Source organism: Sturnira hondurensis, unplaced genomic scaffold, assembly GCF_014824575.4.
Source record: "Sturnira hondurensis isolate 20B ecotype Veracruz unplaced genomic scaffold, ASM1482457v3 Scaffold0025370, whole genome shotgun sequence".
Lineage (NCBI taxonomy): Eukaryota > Metazoa > Chordata > Mammalia > Chiroptera > Phyllostomidae > Sturnira > Sturnira hondurensis.
In genome coordinates, this window is record NW_028098001.1 from 13,524,362 (window position 1) to 13,548,389 (window position 24,028).

General features: G+C 37.6%; 1 protein-coding gene across 4 annotated transcripts in view; it reads left to right on the top strand.

Annotated features, from left to right (window-relative positions):
• The first annotated feature begins 4,326 nt into the window (after positions 1 to 4,326).
• HMGN3 (high mobility group nucleosomal binding domain 3) overlaps positions 4,327 to 24,028 on the top strand; it is a 34,207-nt gene continuing 14,505 nt past the window's right edge. The window contains exon 1 of one of the 4 annotated variants that reach the window (XM_037039385.1): positions 4,327 to 4,555. In XM_037039385.1, coding sequence (XP_036895280.1) covers positions 4,541 to 4,555 — 15 coding nt within the window. In that variant the 5' untranslated portion in view covers positions 4,327 to 4,540. The remainder of the gene's footprint in view (positions 4,556 to 24,028) is intronic. The other 3 variants (XM_037039386.1, XM_037039387.1, XM_037039388.1) reach the window with 3 other exon arrangements.

The window sequence follows — 24,028 nt, forward strand, 5'->3', positions numbered from 1 at the left end:
GCTTTGGACAGATTAGGTGCCTGTTGAGGATGTGGGGCCAGGGAATTTATTTATTTATCAATTTTTTAAATTTTTATTTATTTATTAAGAGAGGAAAAGGGAGGAAAAAAAGGGGGAGAGATCAATATGTGAAAGATACAGCGATCTGCCTCTCACACACCCTCACCTGGGCACATGGCCTGCAACCCAGGCATGTGCCCTGACTGAGAATTGAACCACTGACCTTTTGATTTGCAGACCAGCACTCAATCCACTGAGCCACACCAGCCAGGGTAAGGGAATTTGTTCTTGTGGGGGGCTCCAGGGGCCACATGCTGCCTAGGAAGATGGGAGGAGGTGCTTTCCTAAGGAGGCGTATAGTTTTTAATCACTCTCCAGGGTCCTTGCAAGTTGAGAAGAGGAAGAAGAATGTGACTTGGCCAAGCAAACCTGGAAGTGAGGAGAGATGAAGCACAAGCACAAGGTTAGGACTGTGGAACAGGGTAGAGGTTCACCCACAGAACCATGCTCCTGCTTTGAAAGTGTGTTAATTAATCAACAAGCTTTCACAGATATACATTAGAATTGAAGTACCAGTAGTCAGTAAATATCTGTTGCGAGCTAATGCCTAGTCCAGAATTCTCAAATTCTAGTACCAAAAAAATCACATGAAACAGTTATCTGAAATGCAGACTCCGAGGTCCAGCCATACAGATTCTAATTCCCTGGGTGGGGCATAGGAATCTGCATGATTATGTAGTTTGCAATGGTTCTTAGCCTATCCTAGTGACTTTGTAAAAAAGGAATGTGGATTCTTCAAAAGTCAGCATTCAATCAAATTAGAGATTTGATTGATCAAATAGAATATTCTTTTGTCACCTTTCATTTGTTGTTTTTGATATTGTTTTGTTACACCCTTAAGTTTATCCACTTCTCAAATTCTTTGGGTTATTTACTAAACAGTAACATAACTTGGAATCACAGAACTATCAGAAACAATAGATACATTTTAAAACCAACTTTCCAGTAATTTGCCATTACTTAGAGCAAAATCCTAAGTGAGCCTCCTTAAAAGAGGGAAGGAGGGACAAATCAAGAATGAGGCATTTGCCAGTGATCATTTCTTCTCAAGATTTTCTTTCAGGATTTGAAGATTAAGGACCTTTCTTCCAGAGGAAAAATTTTCTGGAACCCCAAAGATTCAGAAGATTCAATAGAGCAATGGAGTAGCTTTAAAGTTTTTCACCAAGACCCATCCTAGAAATACATTTCAAGTCACAACCTAGAAAACGCACACACACAAACACACCACCTATATGTACATGTGTCTGGTGTGTGTTTGTGTGGGAATGCATGGAAAAATGGAAACACTTTATAAAATACTATGTGAAATGCACTCTGATAGTTTCTATGTCCTGCCTTCCTTCTCTCTCTCTCTCTCTCTCTCTCTTCCTTAATGATAGGATAGCATAAATGGTTCTGCCATGCTGTTTGAAAAATGCTGAGGTAGTAGTGTAGGAATCTAATCTCTTTGAGGAGGAAAGAATGGGAGAGGAGTTGGGATTGGAAAAGACGCTTGTTCAGGAATTTGTCCTTCTTTCTTCCTCAGGCAGTAATTCCATTCATTCTTCCACTGCCTATCTTGGCTGAGATAGTATCCACATCCTGTAGAGAAGAATTCCGTCTTAGAGGCTGATATGTCCAAGCAGGAAAAATACTCAGGGGAATGAATATATTGCTTAAAAAAAAATGAGTCTTTACTTCTTACCAGGTTGGCCCCCTCACTGTCTTGCATGTGGCATGTTCATTTTTCCTCAGGTACCTTTATCTTCTAACCTGGAATGCTAGCTAACACCAAATCATCCTCTTTGCCTCCCCCTCTTATCTTTACAGCTGCCAGAAGTCTGCACCTCTTTTCCCACGCCTTGAAGGCTCCTGAAGGTACAGGGAGAAAGCTCCATTCCCCAGTGTCCTCCTGAGGCAGGTGCAATCCATTTCAAAGGAAAGAGAACCAATGCTGTTATTTATTTTACAACTGAAGATGTTATTTTCATCACTTATAAATTAACTGAGATTCAAATGATCCAAGATCCTCACAATCCACTTTCTTTATCTAACTAGCAAGCTTCATTTTCACTGCAGCCAGTTTACTCTGTGCTGTAAAAACATTCACAGTTTTGTTTACTTCTATTGATTGAGTTTACCCTCTAAAAAAGTATCAACTAGGGAAGCCAATTTCGTGAGTCACTCACTTTTCATCCCAGAAGGGAAAAACTCACCCCAGCCCCACTTCTGCTGTGACACCTTTTCATCTCCATAATGAAAAACAAGAACTCAACCCAGATTTCACTTGCTACATGGTTTCCTTCCCACACACATACTATCAAAAAATGTCCTCACTAGCTTTTTTGAAACCATCAAGCAGTTTGCAAATTAATTCTCTTCTAAGACAACTTCATTATAAACATTAGTTTTATGAAAAATTATTGACCTTGATGTTTCTATCCAGTTCTAAAACAAAGAAATGTTATTACGCCAGTTCTTTTGAGTGAATTGTGATCCACTGAAAGCAAAGAATCTATAGGCACTAATTTGAAAAGGTTCTCATATTGGGCAACATGAGCATTAAAAAAATAGCAATAATGGCAATAGATGGAAGCACACCAAATATATAAAATCCATGACTTCCTTAAGAGATTATAAAAAAGAAAGTCATTGACCACTTCTCGAGTTTGCTAGGATACTAATTGATTATTCTGAAATTAACAAAGAAAGAAAGCATTCAAATTAATTACTTTATGAAATTGTTTTATACATATTTTTAGCCTCTGTGTGACCAAAGGGGATTTGGCAATATTTGTAGCATACGGCTTCAGTATACTTTTCTGGGATGTAAACTTTTCCCTGCTAATATGATTATGAAACTAACCTTGCCTAATTTTGCCCTTTCTATAATTTCACATGAATAAAATTATTTAGCATCGTCTTTTGTATTTGACTTCTTTCAGGCAACACTTTGTCTTTGACATTTATCAATGTAGGAATATTTTGTTCCTCTTTAGTGCTGAGTATTTCATTGGATGTGTTTACCACAGTTTGTTTACCCATTCAGTAGTGCTTTTTCTGTAGCTGTTGAAATGATAATATTGTTTTTTCCCCATTATTCTATTAATATGGTGAACTACACTGGATGGTTTTCAGATGTTAAACCAACTTTGCATTCTCAGGATAAGCCTCACTGGTCATGATATAGTAACCTTTTAAATGATGTTGTATTTGATTTACTAAAATTCTGTTCAAGATTTTTATGTCTATGTTTATGAAAGATATTGGTCTTAACTCTTTTCTTTTTAAAAAAAATATTTTATTGTTGTTCAATTACAGTTGTCTGCATTTCCCCTCCACCCCTGCCTCCCTCACCTCCCTCCCTTACTTCCACCCTCCCCCTTGGTTTTGTCCACCTGTCCTTTATAGTAGTTCCTAAAAACCCTTCCTCCTTTTATCCCCTCCCACCTCCACCCTGGTTTCTGTCAAATTGTTCTTAATTTCAATGTCTCTTGTTATATTTTGCTTGCTTTTTTCTTTTGTTGATTATGTTCTAGTTAACTCTTTTTTTTGTTTGTTTGTTTTTGAGAAAGAAAAAGCCATGCAGTGGCTTTTGGTATCAAGGAAAAACTGATCTCATTAAATAAATTTGAAAGTGTTTTCATAATGTCTGTCTAATGCCTGGCAGAACGTTAAAATGCATCAAACTATACATATTTAGATTATGTATATTAAAATATATGCTTCAAATATAAAATAATATGTTCTAATCTTGTTCATTCTTTTTCTAATTTCCATAGCAAATATATCCTATTCATCTTCAAGCCTAGCTTGAAACAGCCTGGATTAGTGAGTGATTTGTAATCACAGATTTTAAGAAATAAGAGCTAAGCAATTTTAGGGATTACTGTCACTAGCTATCTAGAGGGGAAAACCAAGACACTTAGAGGTTGCTAGGCTTCCAGAATAGAGCACCTTCGCACTCTAAGAAGTCTCCATCATACACCATTCATTTCAAGCCTTTAGGAGGAGCAAACTTAGAACGTCTGGTCTGTGTATATTCTTAAAAGTTAGCATGTTGTCCCTTACTCTTCTTCCTCCCTATTATGGCCCACCGACACTGACACAATCCAGAGAGGGCGCAGCAAAACAATGAAATTCCAGGATCGTGTGACTTTAGGTTACTAGTTCAACTGGGCATGCTCAGTCGCCAGGCAGATTTTTTTCCGTGAAGTGGAAACTACAACAGCGGGTACAGAGCGCGCACAGGTGGGCGTGCCCTCATGGAATTTAGAACGTTGCCTCAGCCAATGGGGCCTCGCGGCCATCTGCCGGAGGTTCTCATTGGAGGAGCGGGAAGGCAAGAGAGTAGAGGGGCCCTGGAGGGAGCAGCCGAGGTGCGGGTCGGAGAAGCCGTACCCCTAGAGAGAGCGGCTGCAGCAGCGGCAACACCCAGCGGCGATATCGACAGTTCTAACCCGTTGCTTTACTTTTTAGCTGCGCGAATATAATCACTATGCCGAAGAGAAAGGTAAGTCTTAAGATTTCAAAGGCCTTCAAATTGTGCTTACAGCAAACCTTGTCATTGCAATGGCTTTCGCGGAATGCGCTCAGTGATTAGTGGGAGATTGCGAATCTTTTTGCTTCCACGCTTGTTTTCAGATGCTTGTTGTATACATTTCTCCTTTCTTCTCTTTCTCTCACCGTCCCCATCGATCTCTCAATGTTACTTTCTGTCAAACAGCTCGGCTTCCCCTCTTTTTGAACTCATTCTCTGTGGAATGATTTCCATCTTCAGTAAGAAGCAAAGGCGATTTACATTCCCCCTTCTAGGAGGAGAGTTTTCTCTGGAAACTGCCTGGTTGTTGTCATTAGTGCAGAAGGAAAGAACAAGGAGGGGGGAAAAGCGAGCACATGCATAAGGAGATCGAAAAAGATAAGAAAGTGGGACAGATGTTGGGATTATTACCACGTGGACCGTGCCCACGTCTTGGCGCGCCTGCGGTGGTTCTTGAGTCTAAGGAAGAGGGAAAGCCATGTTTAAAATAGCGCTCACCCCCCCTGCTAGTCTCCGCTACAGACCCGTATGTACCAACTCTTCTGTCAATCAAGGTTGGGGACGGCGCAGGCGGGGCCGGGCGGCTGGACTTGCCCTGCAGTTCGCGGCAGTTCTCGGCGAGATCCGCGTAGTTGGCAACATGCAAGGCGGGTGGTGCCTAGCGCCTAGGTCACCCCCTGTGATTACCAAGGTCAGGGGCTACCAAATCCGCCCTGGCGACCCAAACCCACACTCAGTCGGGAAAGGCGGGGTACACCCTCTCCAGCACCCCACGGTGCGTAGAGGAAACTGGGGTCACATTAGTCTCATCTTTTCCTTGAGGACTATAATGTCCCCTTCCGCGCAGGCCTCGGACATCAAGTATCTTGCACAGGGGAGGTTATTTCTCTCGGAGTCTCAGGGAAGGAAGGGAGGGTTTCCTTCCACCCGGAGAAAACAGGTGTGTGGTGGCTGTTCCTAAGAAAATGCTTTTGCACGCTCCCACTGCCTATCCCAGTGTTTCCAACAGTGTCAACCAGTGAGAGTATTAAATTTGAGGCAGAATGGTAAATAATATCCTGCTTTATGGGTTGAAGGCTGTGGACTGATTATTGTGTTTAAGTGAATGCATTACTTAAAAATATTGAAGTTTAAAGGTACAGAAGATTTTACTTTATCTGTTATTGAAAGTTTGCTGGAAACTTGTCTCTTTAAAAACATATTAATTAATTACACCAGTTTGTTTTTAATCTTAGAGTTTATTTTGCACATACTTTGTGCCTCTTCTTGTGAGAATAGTTAGACTTACAGTATTTCATTTAATCCTCAAACACCTTGAGGAGTGTTATCACCATTGAACTGGGCTTAGAGACGTCAATTACTCAACGTCTCACCAACAAATAGCTAGTACCAAGGATTTAATTAGATGCTATAGATCCAAAGTTCTTAAATTCAAACACTCGTTTTATCTAGTGCTGGGTGGGTCAAGAGAAATTTAGGAAATCTAAAGATACTCCCAACCTAAAAAGATGGATGGCTTATTGAGAGTGCGAATACTTGAGATTCATTATTTAAACTTAATTTTATGAAAGTATTGTTTTTAAAACCCTGTCCTACTAATCTGAGGATGTTAATATGATGTCACTACTTTCAGCATTTTATCCAATCGTTAATGACAAGGTTTGGAATTTAATAGAGTCAAGGGAACTAATATCAAGAAATGGTTTACAGGGTTAGTTGGTATCATCTTCTTTCCTGGGAATTAACAAATTCAGATGAATAGTAGGTTAGATATGCACAAACCCTTTATGTATAATGGACTCTGACATGGTAGAATCCTTCTTGTTCAAGAGCCAGAGTTGGTGAAACCATTACCTATTCCATTCCCTCACTGTCCACCTTCTATTCAGGGACACCTTCTCTTTAAGGAAATAGAGGGGACGAAAAGAAGAGCAGTAGAAGAACTGGCTTTGATTATTGTTTTATTTCTCTGGAAGGCAGAGAGCCCTCATGAAGTCAGGCATTCTGGGACTAGAGTTGTCTGTGTATAGGCACCTGTGTGTCATCCCTCAGGACATCAGAGTGTTCTTCAGAGATGACAAACCTCTCCTTGAGTAATAGGAAGGCTTTTTTGTTTATACTTAGAGCTAAAAAGCCTGGACAGGAGCAGCTACCTTGGCCATCCCATCCATCAGTTAAAACTTAGAGCTGCCTAGATGCAAAAACAGGAACTGGACAAAATCATGAAATCTTGGAGTTCACTGGAACTTATATTGGAAGCCATTGTCATTAGGTAAAATAAAACCTGCCTAGATGCAAAGACAAGAACTGGACAAAATCTGTGCATAACTTTTAGAGATCTGAAAATGCAGAATAATTGTCAAAAATATTTACATAGTACTATTACTGAATATGTTTTACTAAAGGATGGCCTGTTCAACAGTACTTTTATTTTAAAAGTTCCCCACAATACTTCTTGCATTCTTGGCCTCTTTTTTTACCTTTTCCCAGAAATCAATAAAAATTATTTAATGAGCATATGCTTAAGCTTCTGCAGAGTAAGAAAGGGCATTAATAATAAAACTTCTGGAATAAAAATATAATGAATAAAATTATAACACTAAAAACATCTAGAATCCTAGTACTGCTTTAATGCCATAGGGATACACAGTTTGTTCTCAAGGAGCTTATATTCAATGAGGTAGTAAGAGTAGTAGATACAACACAGTTGAACAATATTAAGCCTGTATATATGTTCCAGAATATATAGTACAGATTCTAAAAGCTGTAGGATAGATAAGGAAAAAGGTTGAATTTGGACTGGTCTTGACAATGTGGGTAGAACTCATATACAAAGAAAAAAACAGTCATTCTCTGTTACTAAGTATTTGAATGTCTCTTCTGATTGTATTTTAACATGACCAGGCCTCAGTTACACAAGTCAAAGCTCATAATATCCACATCAACGTAAAATATTCTTATGACATTTCTTAATCACATCTATGTTTTATCTGTATCTTTGGATGTGATAGCTACATTAAATCAAATGTTTTTTTATTACTGATATATTTTTGAAGCAGTATGTCACTCAGCAGTGAAGGGTTCTCCAGTTACCATTAAACCCCTTTCTGAGTTTGTGAGATTTAAATAAATAAAGTTGACTTTCCTATATATTTATTACCTAATGGGTGGGGGGGTGATGGGTCACTACCCATTAATAGTGAGTGGAATAGGAGGGAAAATGATAATATGCATGGACCGAGGTGGTGGTGGGACAGTGTGTGACTCAGCTCTAGACTATTCTGCTCAAACATCCAGGAATGCCTGCAGGGGTCACGTTGTTTGGTGATGATCTGATGTCCTACAAAAGAGCCATCGGCCAGTGAGGCCTAGAGTCATAGTCCTCGCATGATCAGCAACAGCAGACACATTTTCACATCCTTTTTATTTTTCCAGTTTCTCATTCAAAACTTAAAAGCACCTGATGTGTCATATCAGAGACAATTTTCCATGAACTTGGGATATAAACACTAGTGAGTGTTTCTATACTTTAAATGAAGGTGTAAGGGGGAAAAAGGCTGTCTGTCTCCTGATTTGAAATATGAAGTTAGGTTTGATCTTTTTTCTTAAAATGGAAAGGCTCAGTAGTGCTTGGCTTGGCACAGGGGATGCTTAACTATTAATACTCAAGATTTCTGATTAATCTTTCATAAGGATATCACAAGTTATAATATCAGAGACAGACTCTGTAAATGAAAATACACATACATTTAACTATGTGAAAATGAACATTTCAATATGGCAAAAGAAACTTAAAATGTAAAAACTAATGGAAAACCAGGAAAAATATTTGTACCAAATAGTACTGAAAAATGTTTGCTATTTTTAAAAAATAAAATCTCATAAGCCCTCATGGAAAAGATGTATATCCTTATATGAAAATAACAGAATCAAATAGATGAAAGAATAATGAGACATAATTTTTAAAAACCTGTCTGGCCTGGTTTTTAAAAATGATTGAAAGTACCATTGTCCATTGCTGAGTGATAATGACACTCCAGTAACTCACAAGTAGTGTGGTTGGGAGTATAATTTCCTTAAGAAGAAGAAAAAAAAGAAGGAGAAGAAGGAAAAGAAGAAGAGGAAGAGAAGGAACGGGAGGAGGAGGAGGGAGAAGAAGAAAGAGGAAAGAAGAAGAGCTTCATTGAGGTCTAATCTATTTACCATAAAATTCAGTCATCTATTCAGAGTACACAAATCAATGATTTTTAATAAATTATAGAGTTGTATAACATTACTATAATCTAGTTTTAAACCATCTCCATCACTCCAAAAAGCTCTCTTACATTGTTTACACCCAGTCCCTATTCCCACCCCAGTCTCAGGCAACCACTCTACATAGCTTTGTCTTCTCTGGAAATTATATATAAAAGGAATCAAACAATATGTAGTTCTTTTGTGTCTGATTTCTTTCATTCAGCATAATGTTTTTGAATTCTACGCGTGTTATAGCACATATTGGTACTTCATTCTTTTATTGGTACTTATATTATTATTATTGCCTAATAATACTCCATTGAATGAATATACCTCTTTTTGTTTATCCTTTCACAGATTGATGGGAGTTTGTATTATTGCAGTTTTCAGTTATTGTAAATAATGCTGCCATAGATATTTATATATAAGTATTTCATGGACATGTTTTCATTTCCTTTGGGAAATTCCCTAAAGGGAGAACAAGTGGGTAGTATGAAAGTGTCTTTAGTATTTTCAGAAACTTGCAAAGTATTTCCTAAGTGATTGTATCATCAGTGCATGAGAGTTCCAGTTTTTCCACATTTTTTCTTCATACCTGGGATTGTTAGGCTTTTAGCTATAGTCATTCTGGTGAATTTAACTTACACTTCCATAATAACTAATGATAATGAGCATCTTTCCATGTGCTTATTAGCACAATGTGTATCTCTGGTGAAATGTCTATTCATATTTTTTGCCTATTTTTAAATTGGACTGTTTGTCTTATTATTGAGTTATAAGAGTTCTTTATATTTTCTGGCTACAAGTCGATTATCAAATATATGATCTATAGATATTTTCTTCCAGTCTGTGGCTTTTTTAAATTAAAAAAACCCTGCCTTATGATGTTTCTTAAAGAACAGATATTTTAAATCCTTACCTAATCCAAGGTCACAGATATTTTCTTCTGGAACTTTTATCTCATATTTAGGTCTGTGATCCATTTTGAGTTAATTCTGGATATAGCATGCCATAAAGGTTTATTTTTTTTTGGCATGTGTATGTATATCCAGTTACCCCAGCGCCAATTGTTACAAAGATAATTCTTTTTCCACTGAATTGTCTAGGTACCAAAGATTTATTTGGGGGCTCTAAGTTGTGTTCCATTCTTTATATATAGTCTATTCTTATACTAATACACATTATTTTGGTTTTATAGTAAGATCTGAAAACTAGTAATGTCAGTTCTCCACTTTGTTCTTTTTTCAAAATTGTCTTGGCTATTGCATCTTTCACATTTTCATATACATTTTAGGACCAGCTTGTAAATTTCTACAGAAATGCCTGTCATGATTTTGATGGGGATAGAATCAAATTTATAAATCAGTTTGGAAAGAATTGCCATCCTGGCTATACTGAGTTTCCTATTCTGACAGATAGTATGCCATCTGTAAGTACTGAGTTTGATTGAGTTAATATTGATATGGAACCTATATTTGAGTAAAAACTCCAGAAAGGCAGAGTTGTTCGTTTTATTCATTCATTCACTCATTGCATGTTAAATAAACATTTTTAATAACTATTTTTTTAAAGATTTTATTTATCTTTAGAGGGGAAGGAAAGGAGAGAAGGAGAGAAATATCAATGTATGGTTGCCTCTCGTGAGTCCCCTGCTGGGAACTGGCCTGCAACCCAGGCATGTGCCCTGACTGGGAATCGAACCGCAATCGTGTGGTTCGCAGGCCTGCTCTCAATCCACTGAGCTAAACCAGCCAGGGCTAAATAAACATTTCTTGAGCATGACCTTTTTGCAAGGTACCCATCACCTGGGGAAAGTAAGTAAATTATTATCCTTTTGAAATGAATGAACAAATGCCCTTATTGTAAGGATCTTTCAGTCTGAGAGGGTAGGTAATCTACACATGCAAGTATTTATAATTCATAACAAGAGGTGATAATAAGCCACACAAAAAAAGGTATGAGCATTTAAAACTTTAGCCAGAGTACATGTCCAAAGGGAAAAAAACACTGACAAAAATTTTTTGGTTAAATGATTGGGAGTTATAGCCTTTTTTAAAAAAATAATAAAAGGATCAGTGCTAGTTTGTTACTAAAGGTCAGCTGTCACTGTCTTTCTGTGAAGTATGGCTTTCTTTGCAATATGAGGAAGTTCAATTCCAGGCCCGTTCCTATAGGGAGATTAGATTGTAAGCAGTAACCATCCTCCCTCATTAGTAGAGATTCAGTGACTCCTTGGTCCCTGTGCCTTTCTGTTAATGACCCTCTTGTGTTTTAAAGGCGGTTGTCTGGCTTCATGTTTCTAAGTTAGCACACCTTATTTGATTGATTACCTAATTTCGAATCAATTTTGTAATCCTAATTCTACTTGAACATGAAGTCTTTGATAGGTTTGATCTTTTTTTTTAAACCCTCATAGTTCTTAGCACAGGTACTGTAACTATTTGCTAAATAAGTACATGAATGAATGATTTTCCAGAGGGAAAAGTCTAAGTTTAATTATTTCACATACTTGTTGAGGAGATAATCCAATTTGGTCTGGCTTTACTGTTTATGAGCTATGATTTAGGGCAGGTTATTTAACTTCTTCCTAAGCTTCTAAGTTTCTAAACCTCTGAGACTCAGTTTCCTCATTGTAAAACTAGGAGAGAATTATATTCTACCTCATTAGGTTGTTGGAGGAATTAAATGAAATATCAAATGCAGAGTTCATACCAATGTCTTGCATGTGTAAAGGAGTCAATGGATGTTCATTATTGTGATGATGATATTTTTAATTATTAAAGAGAACTGCCATGAAATAAGATGCTTGTAGTAAGCACCAAGCTCAGATAGGACAAACGGCACACACAGTGGGTTGGAAGCAAGCCTGTCTCATCCTGGATGTTGGGTTAACGTTCAGCAACCCAATAACAAATGTAGTACTTTTTAAAGAAAACCCTGTGCATTTTTACATGGTTTATTTTTCTTATAAAAATGTGTTTAAAAATATCTTTATGTAACATTAAAATTCTCTTGGTAAATCAGTTATCAAGTGACCCTCTTTTCTTGTATTTTCCTCCTAAAACACTCTTTTTGTTTACACCAAAATAAAATACATTCATCTTTTCTGCACGGTACAGTTTGGAAATGATGACTGAAATAAACAACGTTTAAGCCATCTGCTTTCACAGTACCTAGTATGTTGAAATGGGAGGTTAGTGTCCTGAGTAATTTAAAAATCAGTGTTGAAGATAACAAACCAAATCAAAACGTTGAATTGTTTTTTCACTGGCAGCTTATTTATTGTACATTTCATTTTCTTCTCATAAAAGTTCAGTCAAATCATTTATGGTTCCTAGTCAAGATTTTTACTGAGTCTAACATTCTTATATCTGTGGAACTGCCCAGAAACAGGGCCACTGAGATATGCCTAAGGCAAATGCACATTCAGCTCCACATAAAGTAAGTGATATGCATATTTAGAAATAGGGAAATAGAAGAAACAATTTTAAATTTCAAAATTTATTCTAAAATTTTATATTTTAAGAGAAACATAGCAGTAACAACATATAAAAACATTTGTTACTATTAAAATGTAAATGGCTACCATTTATTCAATGCCTGGCTGTACCAAACTGAGCTATATGCTTTATATTCATTAGGCACCTTAGTTTTAATAAGAATGTATGAAGTTATTAGAAATATATATGGGAAGTATTCTGGTATAATTTCATATTATTTCATTTCACTCTCACAACAGTTCTATGAGGTTTTCCTTTTCTCACAGATAATGATGTGACAGCCACAATATATAACATTTAGGTAGCTTTCTATGACTCAGGCACTGTTCTGAGCACTTGGCATTAATGAACTGAATCCTCCCAGTACTCTTCACACTGCCATTTTGCAGAAGGCCCCAGCGATAGGAATGGCGGAGCTGGGATAGCAGTCCTGGCAGTCTGGCCACAGAGCTTGCGCTCTTTACCATGCAGCCCTCGGCCTTTCTCATACACAGTGCGAATATTGGAATTTTGTAAGATGAGGAATTTCCACTGGGCCACACAACTAGAAAGTGATAAAATCAAGAATTCTAACCCAGTCCTTTTTTACTTGAGATTTTTGCCCTTAACCATTCCACAATATGTCTCATCAGTGTTTATTTCTAGTAATTTGATGTGCTTTTACTTAAAGAAAGGTGCCCAATGAATGAAACAAGGAAGAATCAAAAGTTAAATAAACTTGTGAGTGTGTATTTGTTTAAAATGTTGTCTTTATTAAGACATAGGCTGATGCCATTGCTTCTAGGTGCTAGCCGGGTAAAGTTACCCAGCAAGTCACAATTATCTGCAATCATGCCCCAAGGCAGGAGGCAGGGTCTGGCCTCAGCTTCCGGGAGAGGCACATTATTATGTAGTCTTCTGGGTATTTCAGTAATTGATGATGTAGGGTCATATACAAGGTATTTCCTTACCCAGGTATCGATGGCTTTGAGTACCAAGAGTCTGACATTTCGTATTTCCTCAAATTTCACCATGAACTGTTGGTTTTACTATTGCTGAGATATATTGTCTTCATTTTTTATATAGAGAGAGTAATAAGAATATTCCCCTATGGCCAGAAACATGTAAATATACTTGCATATTATACAGTGTATTGAGAGATTAAAGTGTAAATATTAAGCCACCATTACTTAGCCATTGGATTTAAAATATCAGCAGATACTGGTTTTTGGAGCTCATCAAATAAGAATAAAAGCTTTATAGCTAGGAAAATCTATTGGCCCTAGGACTGGATGAATTTTATTTCAGTGTTTTGTATTACCAATTGATTAATTTTTAATAATAAAGGTTATTTGTAAAGATATAAAGTGATATTATTGTAAAATTGTATCTTGATTATTTTGAGCCCGTATAAAGATAAAAACAAAGTCTACCCTATGAAGTGGTCGGTTTTTTTTTTGAGTACTTTATTTGGCTTGCATTATTTAAAAGGTAAGTTATTACCCTAAACTGTTAATTCAGTATTTAGAGATTTCTTTTTTGTTTGTTTGTTTTTAAAACATTTTTATTTAATCTTTATTGTATTTTTCCCATTATCATTTAGTGCCCTTATAGCCCCCTCCCCCCCCAGCAGTTGCCACACTGTTGTCCTTGTCCATGAGTCCTTTTACCTTTTTGCTCAGTCCCTCCAGCCCCTAACTTTTCTGCATCCTACTAGCTGTCAGCCTGTTCTTTATCTATGAGTCTGTCTCTGTTTTGCTTGTTAGTTCAATTTGTTCATTAGATTCCACATATGAGTGAAATCATAAGGTATTTGTCTTCCTCTACCTGGCTTATTTCACTCAGCATAATGTTCTCTAGGTCTGTCCATACTGTCACAAGAGGTAAATTTTTTTTTATTTTTGTATCCAAGTACTATTCCATTTGTGTAAATGACTGATAGTTGTTTTATCTACTCATCGATTGATGGACACTTAGGCTGCTTCCATATCTTGACCATTGTAAATACTGTTTCAATGAACATAGGGGTGCTGATGTTCTTTTGAATTAGTGTTTTGGTTTTCTTTGCATATATCCCCAGAAGTTGAATTGCTGGTTCAAAGGGCAGATCCATTTTTACTTTTTTGAGTTTTCTCCTTACTGCTTTCCACAAGTGCTGGTGAGGATGTGGAGAAAGGGGAACCCTTTTGCTTTGTTGGTGGGAGAAGTGTTTTTTTCAATTTCTTTTTCTTTTCTTTCCTTCTAATTTTTTTTCTATTTTTGAATGTAAGCTATGGATTTTTAAAAAAATACTGGACAGAATTAGGTAAAGTCTCTTTTGTGGGGAGTTGTGAGTGTTTGGCATGGTGTATGTGGGAGATAAATGTTCTATAGAGTTGAGGTGATCAAAGTGTGGAGCTTTAAAGACTTCTTCTGAAGTTTCATATATATGCCATATAATAGATTTATATATTTATTTATTTATAGAGAGAAGGGAAAGGAGGGAGAGAGGGAGAGAAACATCAATGTGTAGTTGCCTCTCACAGGCCCCCTACTGGATACCTGGCCCACCACCCAGGCATGTGCTCTGACTGAGAATTGAACCAGCAACCCTTTGCAGGCTGGCACTTAATCCACTGAGCCACAACAGCCAGGATTGATATAATAGATTTTTTTAAAACTATATTTTTTTCTGTCTACTTCTTAATGCTTTCTTTTACCTATTTTCTTGATATAATTTTTAATTTTACTGTTTCTCCCTTTTTATTGTTCAATTATAGTTGTCCCCATTTTTCCCCCATTACTCTCCCCAGCCCTACCCATCCCCACTTCCCACAATCAATCCTCTCCCCCATTGTCTTTGTCCAGGTGTCCTTTATACACATTCCTTGACCTGACATTTCCCCTTATTTCCCTCATTATCCCCCTCTCCCCACACATCTAGTCACTGTGAGTTGGTTCTTTATTTCCAAGTCTCTGGTTCTATTTTGCTCACTTGTTTGTTTTGTTGATTGGGTTCCACTTATAGGTGAGATCGTATGGTATTTGCCTTTCACCGCCTGGCTTATTTCACTTAGCATAAAACTCTCCAATTCCATCCATGCTGTCACAAGGGGTAGGAGTTCTTTCTTCCTTTCTGCTGCATAGTATTCCATTGTGTAAATGTACCATAGTTTTTTGATCCACTCATTTACTGGTGGGCACTTAGGCTGTTTCCAGCACTTGGCTATTGTGAATAGTCCTGCTACGAACACTGGGGTGCATAGGTTCTTTTGGATTGGTGTTTCAGGGCTCTTAGGGTATAATCCCAGCAGTGGAATCACTGGATCAAAAGGCAGTTCCATTTTTAGTTTTCTGAGGAAATTCCATACTGTTTTCAACAGTGGCTGCACCAGTCTGCATTCCCACCATCAGTGCACTTTTCTCCACAACCTCGCCAGTGCTTGTTGTTTGTTGATTTGTTCATGGTGGCCATTCTGACTGGTGTGAAGTGGCATCTGATTGTGGTTTTAATCTTCATCTCTCTGATGGCTACTAGTGTTGATCCTTTTATATGTCTCTGGGCCCTCTATATGTCCTCCTTTGAAAAGTGCCTTTGCCCATTTTTTAATTGGATTGTTTGTCTTTCTGGTGTAGAGTCATGTGAGTTCTTTATATATTTTAGAGATCAAACCCTTTTCCAAGGTATCATTGGAAAATACATTTTCCCGTATGGGTGGTCCCCTTTTCATTTTGCTGATGTTTTTTTTTTAGCCATACAGAAGCTTTTTATTTTAATGTAGTTCAATTTGTGTATTCTTTTCTTTATATCCCTTGCTCTAGGGAACATATCGGTAAAAATACTGCTGCATGGAATATCTGAGATTTTCCTGCTTATGTTCTTCTCTAGGATTTTTATGCTGTTGTAACTTATATTTAAGTCTTTTATCCATCTTGAGTATAGTTTAGTGTATGGTGTAAGAGTTTCATTTTTTGCACGTAGCTGTCCAGGTCTCCCAACACCATTTGTTGAAGAGGCTATTTTTACTCCATTTTATGCTCCTGCCCTCTTTGTCGCATATTAATTGACCATGGAGACATGTGTTTATTTCTGGGCTCACTATTCTGTTCCACTGATCTATGTGTCTGTTCTTATGCCAGTACCAGACTGTTTTCATTAGAGTGGCGTTTTCCCCGTTTAGTGGTCACATGTCAGTCACATCAGAGCCAGCTGATTAGTTTTATAAAAATACAAGGAACATCATAACTGTGTTTACCATTTGCTAGAAGTTAATTCAGCTCCAAGCCAAAGTAACTATCAGGTAACATCGTTTAAAAGCACAAGTGTAAAAGTTGGAAGGCTTGAGTTTTAGTGTGGACTCTGTGCTCTTTCCCGGAGGAAAGTAACATGACCTCTTTGAACCTCTATTCTTCATCTGTACAGTGAAAATGTTGAGACTGCCCTGTGTATCTCGGTGCTATTGAGAAGATCAAATACAAGATCAATGTGCAAGGACATTGGAAAACATAAAGTACTATAAAAAAAATATAGAAATGATTTGGTGTTTCATCTTTAGTTTTAATAGTGAGACAAAAATACTTATATCTGTGTATGTGACGATTTAAAAACCCAGAATAGTACATTTATCTTCATCTCTATGTATAGTATTTTTAATAAGAAATTGCTTATTGTTAGTCCAAGAAGTTCACAAATGAGAGGGGAGAAAAAACACGCTATTACATTTTATGTGCTCCTTGCCTACATGTACAAATTCAAATATTTCCCAAACCAGAAGACCTGCATCATTTTTGAAAACAGGAAAATTTAGAGTGGTATAGTACAGAAGACAATGAACTCTGAGCTAGCCTACCCGAGTCTGGATCCCAGGCCTTCCACTTATCAGCAAGATTGACAGCTGGGTAACCTTGGACAAGTTACTTAATCTCTCTGGTCTCAATTCCTCATTTATAAGGTAGACATGATGCTATTTTACCAACCTCACAGGGTTGTGATAAGGATGAATTCATTTAGATTATTGCCTTGCATATAGTGCAGTATGCATATTTATTAAGATAATGATTATTCTTCTGGGTACTTCTTTTGTCCTTTTCCAAGACCTCCGTACCTAGAATTCCCTGTGATACTCATATGACACTTCTGCAGTGTGATTAATAAGTATACAAGCAGCCAAGTGAGTCAGGCAAGCAAGATCTTCATGTCCATCTTCTTAATTTTATTCTTGAGAAACTTAGGCCTGAGGACATGAGCTATAAGGCTGAATAGAATGTAGGCTCTGACCTCAGTCAGGGGCTTCCTCCATGATCCCATTCCATACAAAACCACAGCACATGGAGAAAGATAATTCATGAAGGAGGAAAGTCATTCTAAAGAGTCATATAAAGTAGTTTGAATTATTTATTTCATATTGATATACTCCCAGTATTGAGTTATGTATATTTATGCTGATAAAATTTCACAGAACCTAGCTAAACATGGCTTTTTGTTTACTTTCAGTTTCCTTTTTCAGTGTGAGCTATTTTCCCTAAAAGTATCCCTCAGAAATGAGAGAGTTGCTGTTTATTTCAATTCACCAAAGTCCTTAAAAATATTTTATAACCTGGCCCGCAACTCAGGTCTATGCCCTGATTGGGAAGCAAACCTGTGATCCTTCAGTTCACAGGCTGGTGCTCAATCTACTAAGCCACATCAGCCAGGGCCATTCAAAGTATTTTAAAGTAGGAGTATTAACTCATTTACTTTTATCTTGACCATTGTTGGTTACCACCCTGCCTGGTTTCAGAAACTGTAGTTTCCCATGGCTAGGGTTGAGTGAGAGAGTTGGGACCATAAGCCACTAAGGAGACAAAGTTTATCCCCATGGCAGGGGCACCGCCTCTGCCCCCTTTACTTCACTCTGCTTGGCCCTGACCCTGGCTGAGCTTGGCCAGTTCGCCAATGACAGGTAAGATTCCTCAAGGGAGGGATGACCAAAGACAGTCATGGTCATGGAGGGGCCCTCAGGGAAGGACTTGGGGGGCTATAGAGAAAGAGGGTGATGAACCCTTGCCCCTCGGCTTTGACGTAGCCTGAGTCCTCATTCTGTCTACAAGAAGTCTCCTAATCTAATCTCTTGGCTGCCTTACTTCCCCTGCCTGATTTAAGTCTGAAACAATGCCAGAGGGCGGTGCAGCCCCAAGCAGGAATAGGTGGTTCCCCAGGTAGATCAAGCCTAAGAAAGAATGCATAAAATCCCATGAAACCTACTTTAAGAATGCTTTCAATGTTCTGATAAGGGTCCAAGCATGAAATTAATTTGTTTCCCAAAGTTTTATAGCTCTTTAGCTAACTGACCCTGACTCAGAATAAACACTCATACTTCTGTATATGTTGTCTATTGTTTGATCCTTACTGCCTGACAATGATTAATGAGCTTTACCTGTATTCCTGTGCAAACTGATGCCAATAAAAGCCCATGGAGGAAAAAGCTCCTGGTTCTTTTCCTTTGAGAGATGTGCCACCTTTCCTCCCCAAGCAGATCATGTCTTGGTAGACTTATTCTCATCTGCAGTGGATGGGGGGCTCTTTGGGCAAAGCCCCCCCACAACCACAAAATATTACTCTTGGAAGATAGTAACCCTACATGACTTTAATAAGTGCAATTTGGGTTTATAGAAGTTGATGGAATTAATCAACATAAGAAAAGGAAGAGGTAGCAAAGACATTTAATATTCATTTGATTATTAATCCTCTGCATGTGATCTCTCAATTCCAGGAATTAGATTATTTTTAAAAGCAATACAGTATTGGAAGATCCTAAAATACACCTTCAAGATGAATTAAAAACAGTAATACTAATGTTAAATAATGTTAAACAGTCCTGATGGCTTTGAATAAAAATTTTAGTGTATATTTCATGTGTTATAGGAATATTTGAGTTTATGAGAACTGTTATTTGAAAAACTTCATAATACTTTCTAGACATTTGTGGAGAGAAATTAACATTGCATTACTCATATAGTTAAGTTAGGTGTTAATCTTTGCAGATGTAGTTATAGACACATTTCAGTCTTCTCTGGATGGGTTATTTGGCTTTTTTTGTCCAAAAATGGTTGTCTTCTGCTAACAATCTCACTACCCAACTGCTTTCTTTTCTTCAGCCTTGCATTTGTAACAGAAATTGAAAAAGAACTTTAAAAGAAATTGTAAATAATAAAAAAAATTAAACATTGGCCAGCAAATTAGAGAAGAATCACCACCAAGTAATACATTCTCCAGGTTAAAAGAAGTGATTGTTGGTTATAGCTACTGCCAGCTCTTCTGCATTAGCATGGATAACCCAGGAGTTGAGACTGGATTTGTTCTGTGGCTGCTGGCAAATGGTTACAATAATTCAACTCCTTCACTTAAGTTATGAAGCAATAGCCTTTGTCACTAAAAATCTTAGAACCTGTAAAAATCGAAGAGCCTGTATTTACCAGCAAAGACTTTTTGGAACTTCAGTAGGAGATCCAGCACTTGTTGCTAAGAATCTCGAACTCTCCTCTTCCTTGTGGCGGAGAAACTTGGCACCGGGGTAGTAGACTTATGCTTCCCAGCTTCCTGCCACGTGCTCAGTATTGGATGAGGGACCCCCCCAACAAACAGAAATTATTTGTAAAAAGTTATATATTTGTCACCTTCAAAACATTCTCCTCACCTATCAAGACTTTTTTTTCACTGCTCAAAACAATTTTTAACTCATCGATTTTGATGCCTTTTAGTGCTTCTGCCATTTTTTGTTTCACCTTTCACGTCAGTAAAACCATTTCTTTCTGATGACTTTTTCATCCAGGGAAACAAAAAAAGTTGCTCAGGGTGAGATCCAGTGAATAAAGAGGGTAGGGCACAGGGGTCATGCCATTTTTGGTCAAAAAACTGCTGAACATTTGGTGCAGTGTGGGCAGGTGCACCCATGAATCACCTATCATGAAATGGGAAAACATGTTGAAAGAGTCTTCAAAAAAATTACCAAAGCCGAATGCAGCCTTTCACAACAACTCCTGCTGGTACACGGACACAGATGTGTTTCTAGAACACCCACCTAGCAGGGGAAGCCTGTACTACAAGAGGCCTACCCTCCAGAAGATAATTCCAGTTTTTTTTTTGGGGGGGGGTCCTCCCTTGTATTTCCCTCCGCAGTGACAAATCTACAGGCTATTACCATCTGGAAGTGTTTCCAAGCAACTGTTGGAAGGGCATAAGAATTTTCTTATCTTCTCTGATGCCTAAGTTTGGAGGGGGGAAAATGGACTTATGACCCGACAGTGCTCTCTGTAAGGTGGTAACTGCCATTTGTTGAAAGAGAAGGTAAACATCTAGGTAATATTTTCCTGTTGATTGCATATGGATGGTTTATGGAGTCAAAATTCCAAATTTCTTTTCTTGGTTTCCTGATGAGGATTGCTGGTCCTGTTGTAATCTTAAGGAAAATACAGATGTGCCCTTCATTACACTCTAGTGTCCTCAGATGCAGGACCCAGACATCTTTGTGTAAAGAAAGAAAGGGTCTAATCTAGTACAGTTAGTCAGCTGCTGAGAATTCCATGCTCCCTCTACCCACCCTCCTCCCACACTGGGCCAGGGTTTACAGTGCCCTTGGCTTGCAGTCTTGCCTTACTCCAGTTCCTTCACATAAGCACAAATGAAATGATTATGAATTATACGTCTTGAACAGAAAATGAAGAGGCAACATATGAACCAGATGTATAAGCCATTTAAGAACCACAGAAAATGCTATGAGTAAACCTAGTCATTGAATTTGCCTCCACAATAACTATTAGGTATATGTGGAACTTCTCAATTAACCACCTTGTCTCCTAACCTCTCTTTCATATTATTCATTTCTTTGTTTCTCCTTTTTGCATTCTGGGCTAATTTCTCAGCAGGCATTATTAACCTGGGCTTTGCTTCCAGCCCCACCCCCCAATATTGGTAATATATATATTTTAAATTAAAACAGAAAAATCCAAGAAATAAGATAGCATTCCTATTTACTCACTGCTTAGAATTTACAAATTTGAATACTTTATAGTATTTTTTCAGATATTTTTAATAAATAAAATAAAACATTACAGATAAAGTTCAAGTGTGAAACACCCCCTTGGTTTCTTTCTCTTGTCAGCCTCCCTGGATACAACCATTATGAATTTGGTTTGTATCATTCCAGTCCAGAATTTTATGCATTTTTTATATATATGTCATATATAAATCCATAATATTGATTTGTTCATTTTTAAAGTTTGTGAAAGTGGAATCATACATGTGTTCTTGTTTTCATCCTTCTGTTACTTGACATTATAATGAATGAGTATAATCTGTTGAGGTATGTTGTGATGCTTAATGTATCTGGATTGTTTCTAATGATTTAATTTGTGGTTTCTATATATCATGTGATTTCCCCTGCTCTTTTCTTTTCTTTTTTTCCTGCCTTTTATTTGTAAAATTTGCTTACTTCTGTTCTTCCTGGCTAGTAAATTTACAGATCCTATTTCTCATCTTAAAAATTTTAATGACTATCTCCTAAATTTTATTTTACAAAGTCTAAAATTTTTCTGTGTCTGTATTGTCTTTCAGAACAAAACCAGGAGCTTTAACTTCTGATCTATTCTCTTCTTATGTTTTGTGGTGGTTTGTTGAGAAGTGTGATTTCTAATATGGTAGCCAGACATATGGTAGTCAGTCAGTTTCATAAGGCTATTAACTACATAAAAAGGATAGACTGAATTTTTAAAACTATAGTTTTAATCAATTTAAATTTAAAAACTGGTATTACATTCAGTACTTGGAGAATTTTAAATACGTTTGAAACAACCTGGATATATAAAGCCACTATAAACTTCATGAACTCTGAATAAAGGTCAGGTTTTCCTAGTGAAGACTTAGCGTGTGAGTGGAGATGTGCTGAGTGTGTAATGCATGTCAGAATTTGAAGCTATAGTGGAAAAAAGTTTGTGTAATAGCTCAATAATTTGTGTATTGATTACAGGTTGAACTGATAAAACTTTAGATATATTCACCTAAATAAAATATTATTTAAAAGTAATCTCATGTTTCTTTTTACTTTTCTAATGTGGCTATTAGAAAATCTAGAATTACTTGTTATATTTCTGCAGTGATACAGGATTTCTATTGAAAGTTTTTTTAAATTTAAACACATAAAATAGGTATTATTACCTATAGGTTCATTAGATTGACTAACATATTGTATACATTTCTTCTCATATACTCTCCTTCCATCTGGATCCATGTTTTTAATGGCTGAATTTGATCCTTTAGTAACAGGACCATATTGAAAGAAAAGCTCTGCTGGTCTTTATAGCATTCTGCTGTGATTCTTAGCTGGGTATAGAAGTCTAGTTTGATAGTCTTTCTCAGCCCCTCAAACATTACTCCATTATTTTCTTGCTTTTGTAGTTGCTGGTGAGAAGTAATTTTTTGTAGACAATCCATCTCTTAACTCTGATAACGTTTAAGTATTTTCCCATTTTCCTTGGCATTCTGCAGGGTTGGTTTTTTTTTTAAATCCTCACCAGAAAGGATGTTTGTTGATTTTAGAGAGGGGCTGCGGAGAGAAAGAGAGACATAAACATCAATGTGAGAAACCTCAATCGGTTGTCTCCGTTACATACCCCTACTGGGGATCAAACCTGCAGCCTGTTGGTGTACCAGGTGATGCTCCAACCAACTGAGCCACATGAGCCACGTGGCCACAGAAGCATGGTATAGTTTTATTATAGTATTTCCAGTGTGGTTTCCAGTATGTTTCTTGGTATGAGCTTTCCATCTGGAGATTCATGACTTCAATTTGGGTATAGTCTTGGCTTTACTTATGTCTTTGCCTTCTCCTAGTACCTCTGTTCTCTGCTTCCAAAATAACTATTAGGTATATGTGGAACTTCTCAATTAACCACCATGTCTCCTTGTGGGATGCCCCATCCCGCGGAGCTCTCCCAGCCATGGGTGAGAAATAAGTCGTCCCAGACACAATCTGTCATTCCTGAGGGAAAAGGGGTGGCGATTCCCTCTAGTGGAGAATGCCCCAAGCCCTTCTCCAGCACAGCTTTTATTGTGCAGGGGTATGCGCAGGGGTATACAGTATATATGCAAAGCTCATCAGTCAATGTCTAAAGGCCATAGTTACAGAAAACAGATATTATCAATAGGTAACAATTGAGGAAACACAGAGATCTGCCTCAGGTCAGGGTCTGTTCAATATGGTGACGCCAGAGGGTCGTTGGGCTGTGGTTCTGAGATAAGGGGTTCACTCCCTTACTTAGGCTTTGAACTTAAACATCTGGTTTATATCAACAGGGCCATATGGAGCAAAGCGAGCCTTAAGGGGTGTAATGCATTCTGAGGCCTGATCTCCCACAGGAACCATTGGTGCTAGTACCGGGTCATGCCTGCCTCCAGCATTCCCAGCGTTCCCTAGTAGGCCTACAGGCCTCTTTCAAGGCCTTGCTTGTGCTGAGCTACAGTCTCCGATACCATACAAAGTAGTCCCCAACATCTCCTAACCTCTGTTTGGTATTATTCATTTCTTTATTTCTCTTTGTTGCATTCTAGGCTGATTTCTCAGCAGTCAGTGACAATACATTATTTCTTTGACTGTCCCTGGTCTAGTGTTTATGTTTCAGGTTTTTCTTATTTCAGTGATTCTACTTCTATTTTCAAAATTTGTAATAAAAAAATTCAACTCCCTATTGATTTTTGCCAAAGTTCAGGCCTTCTTGG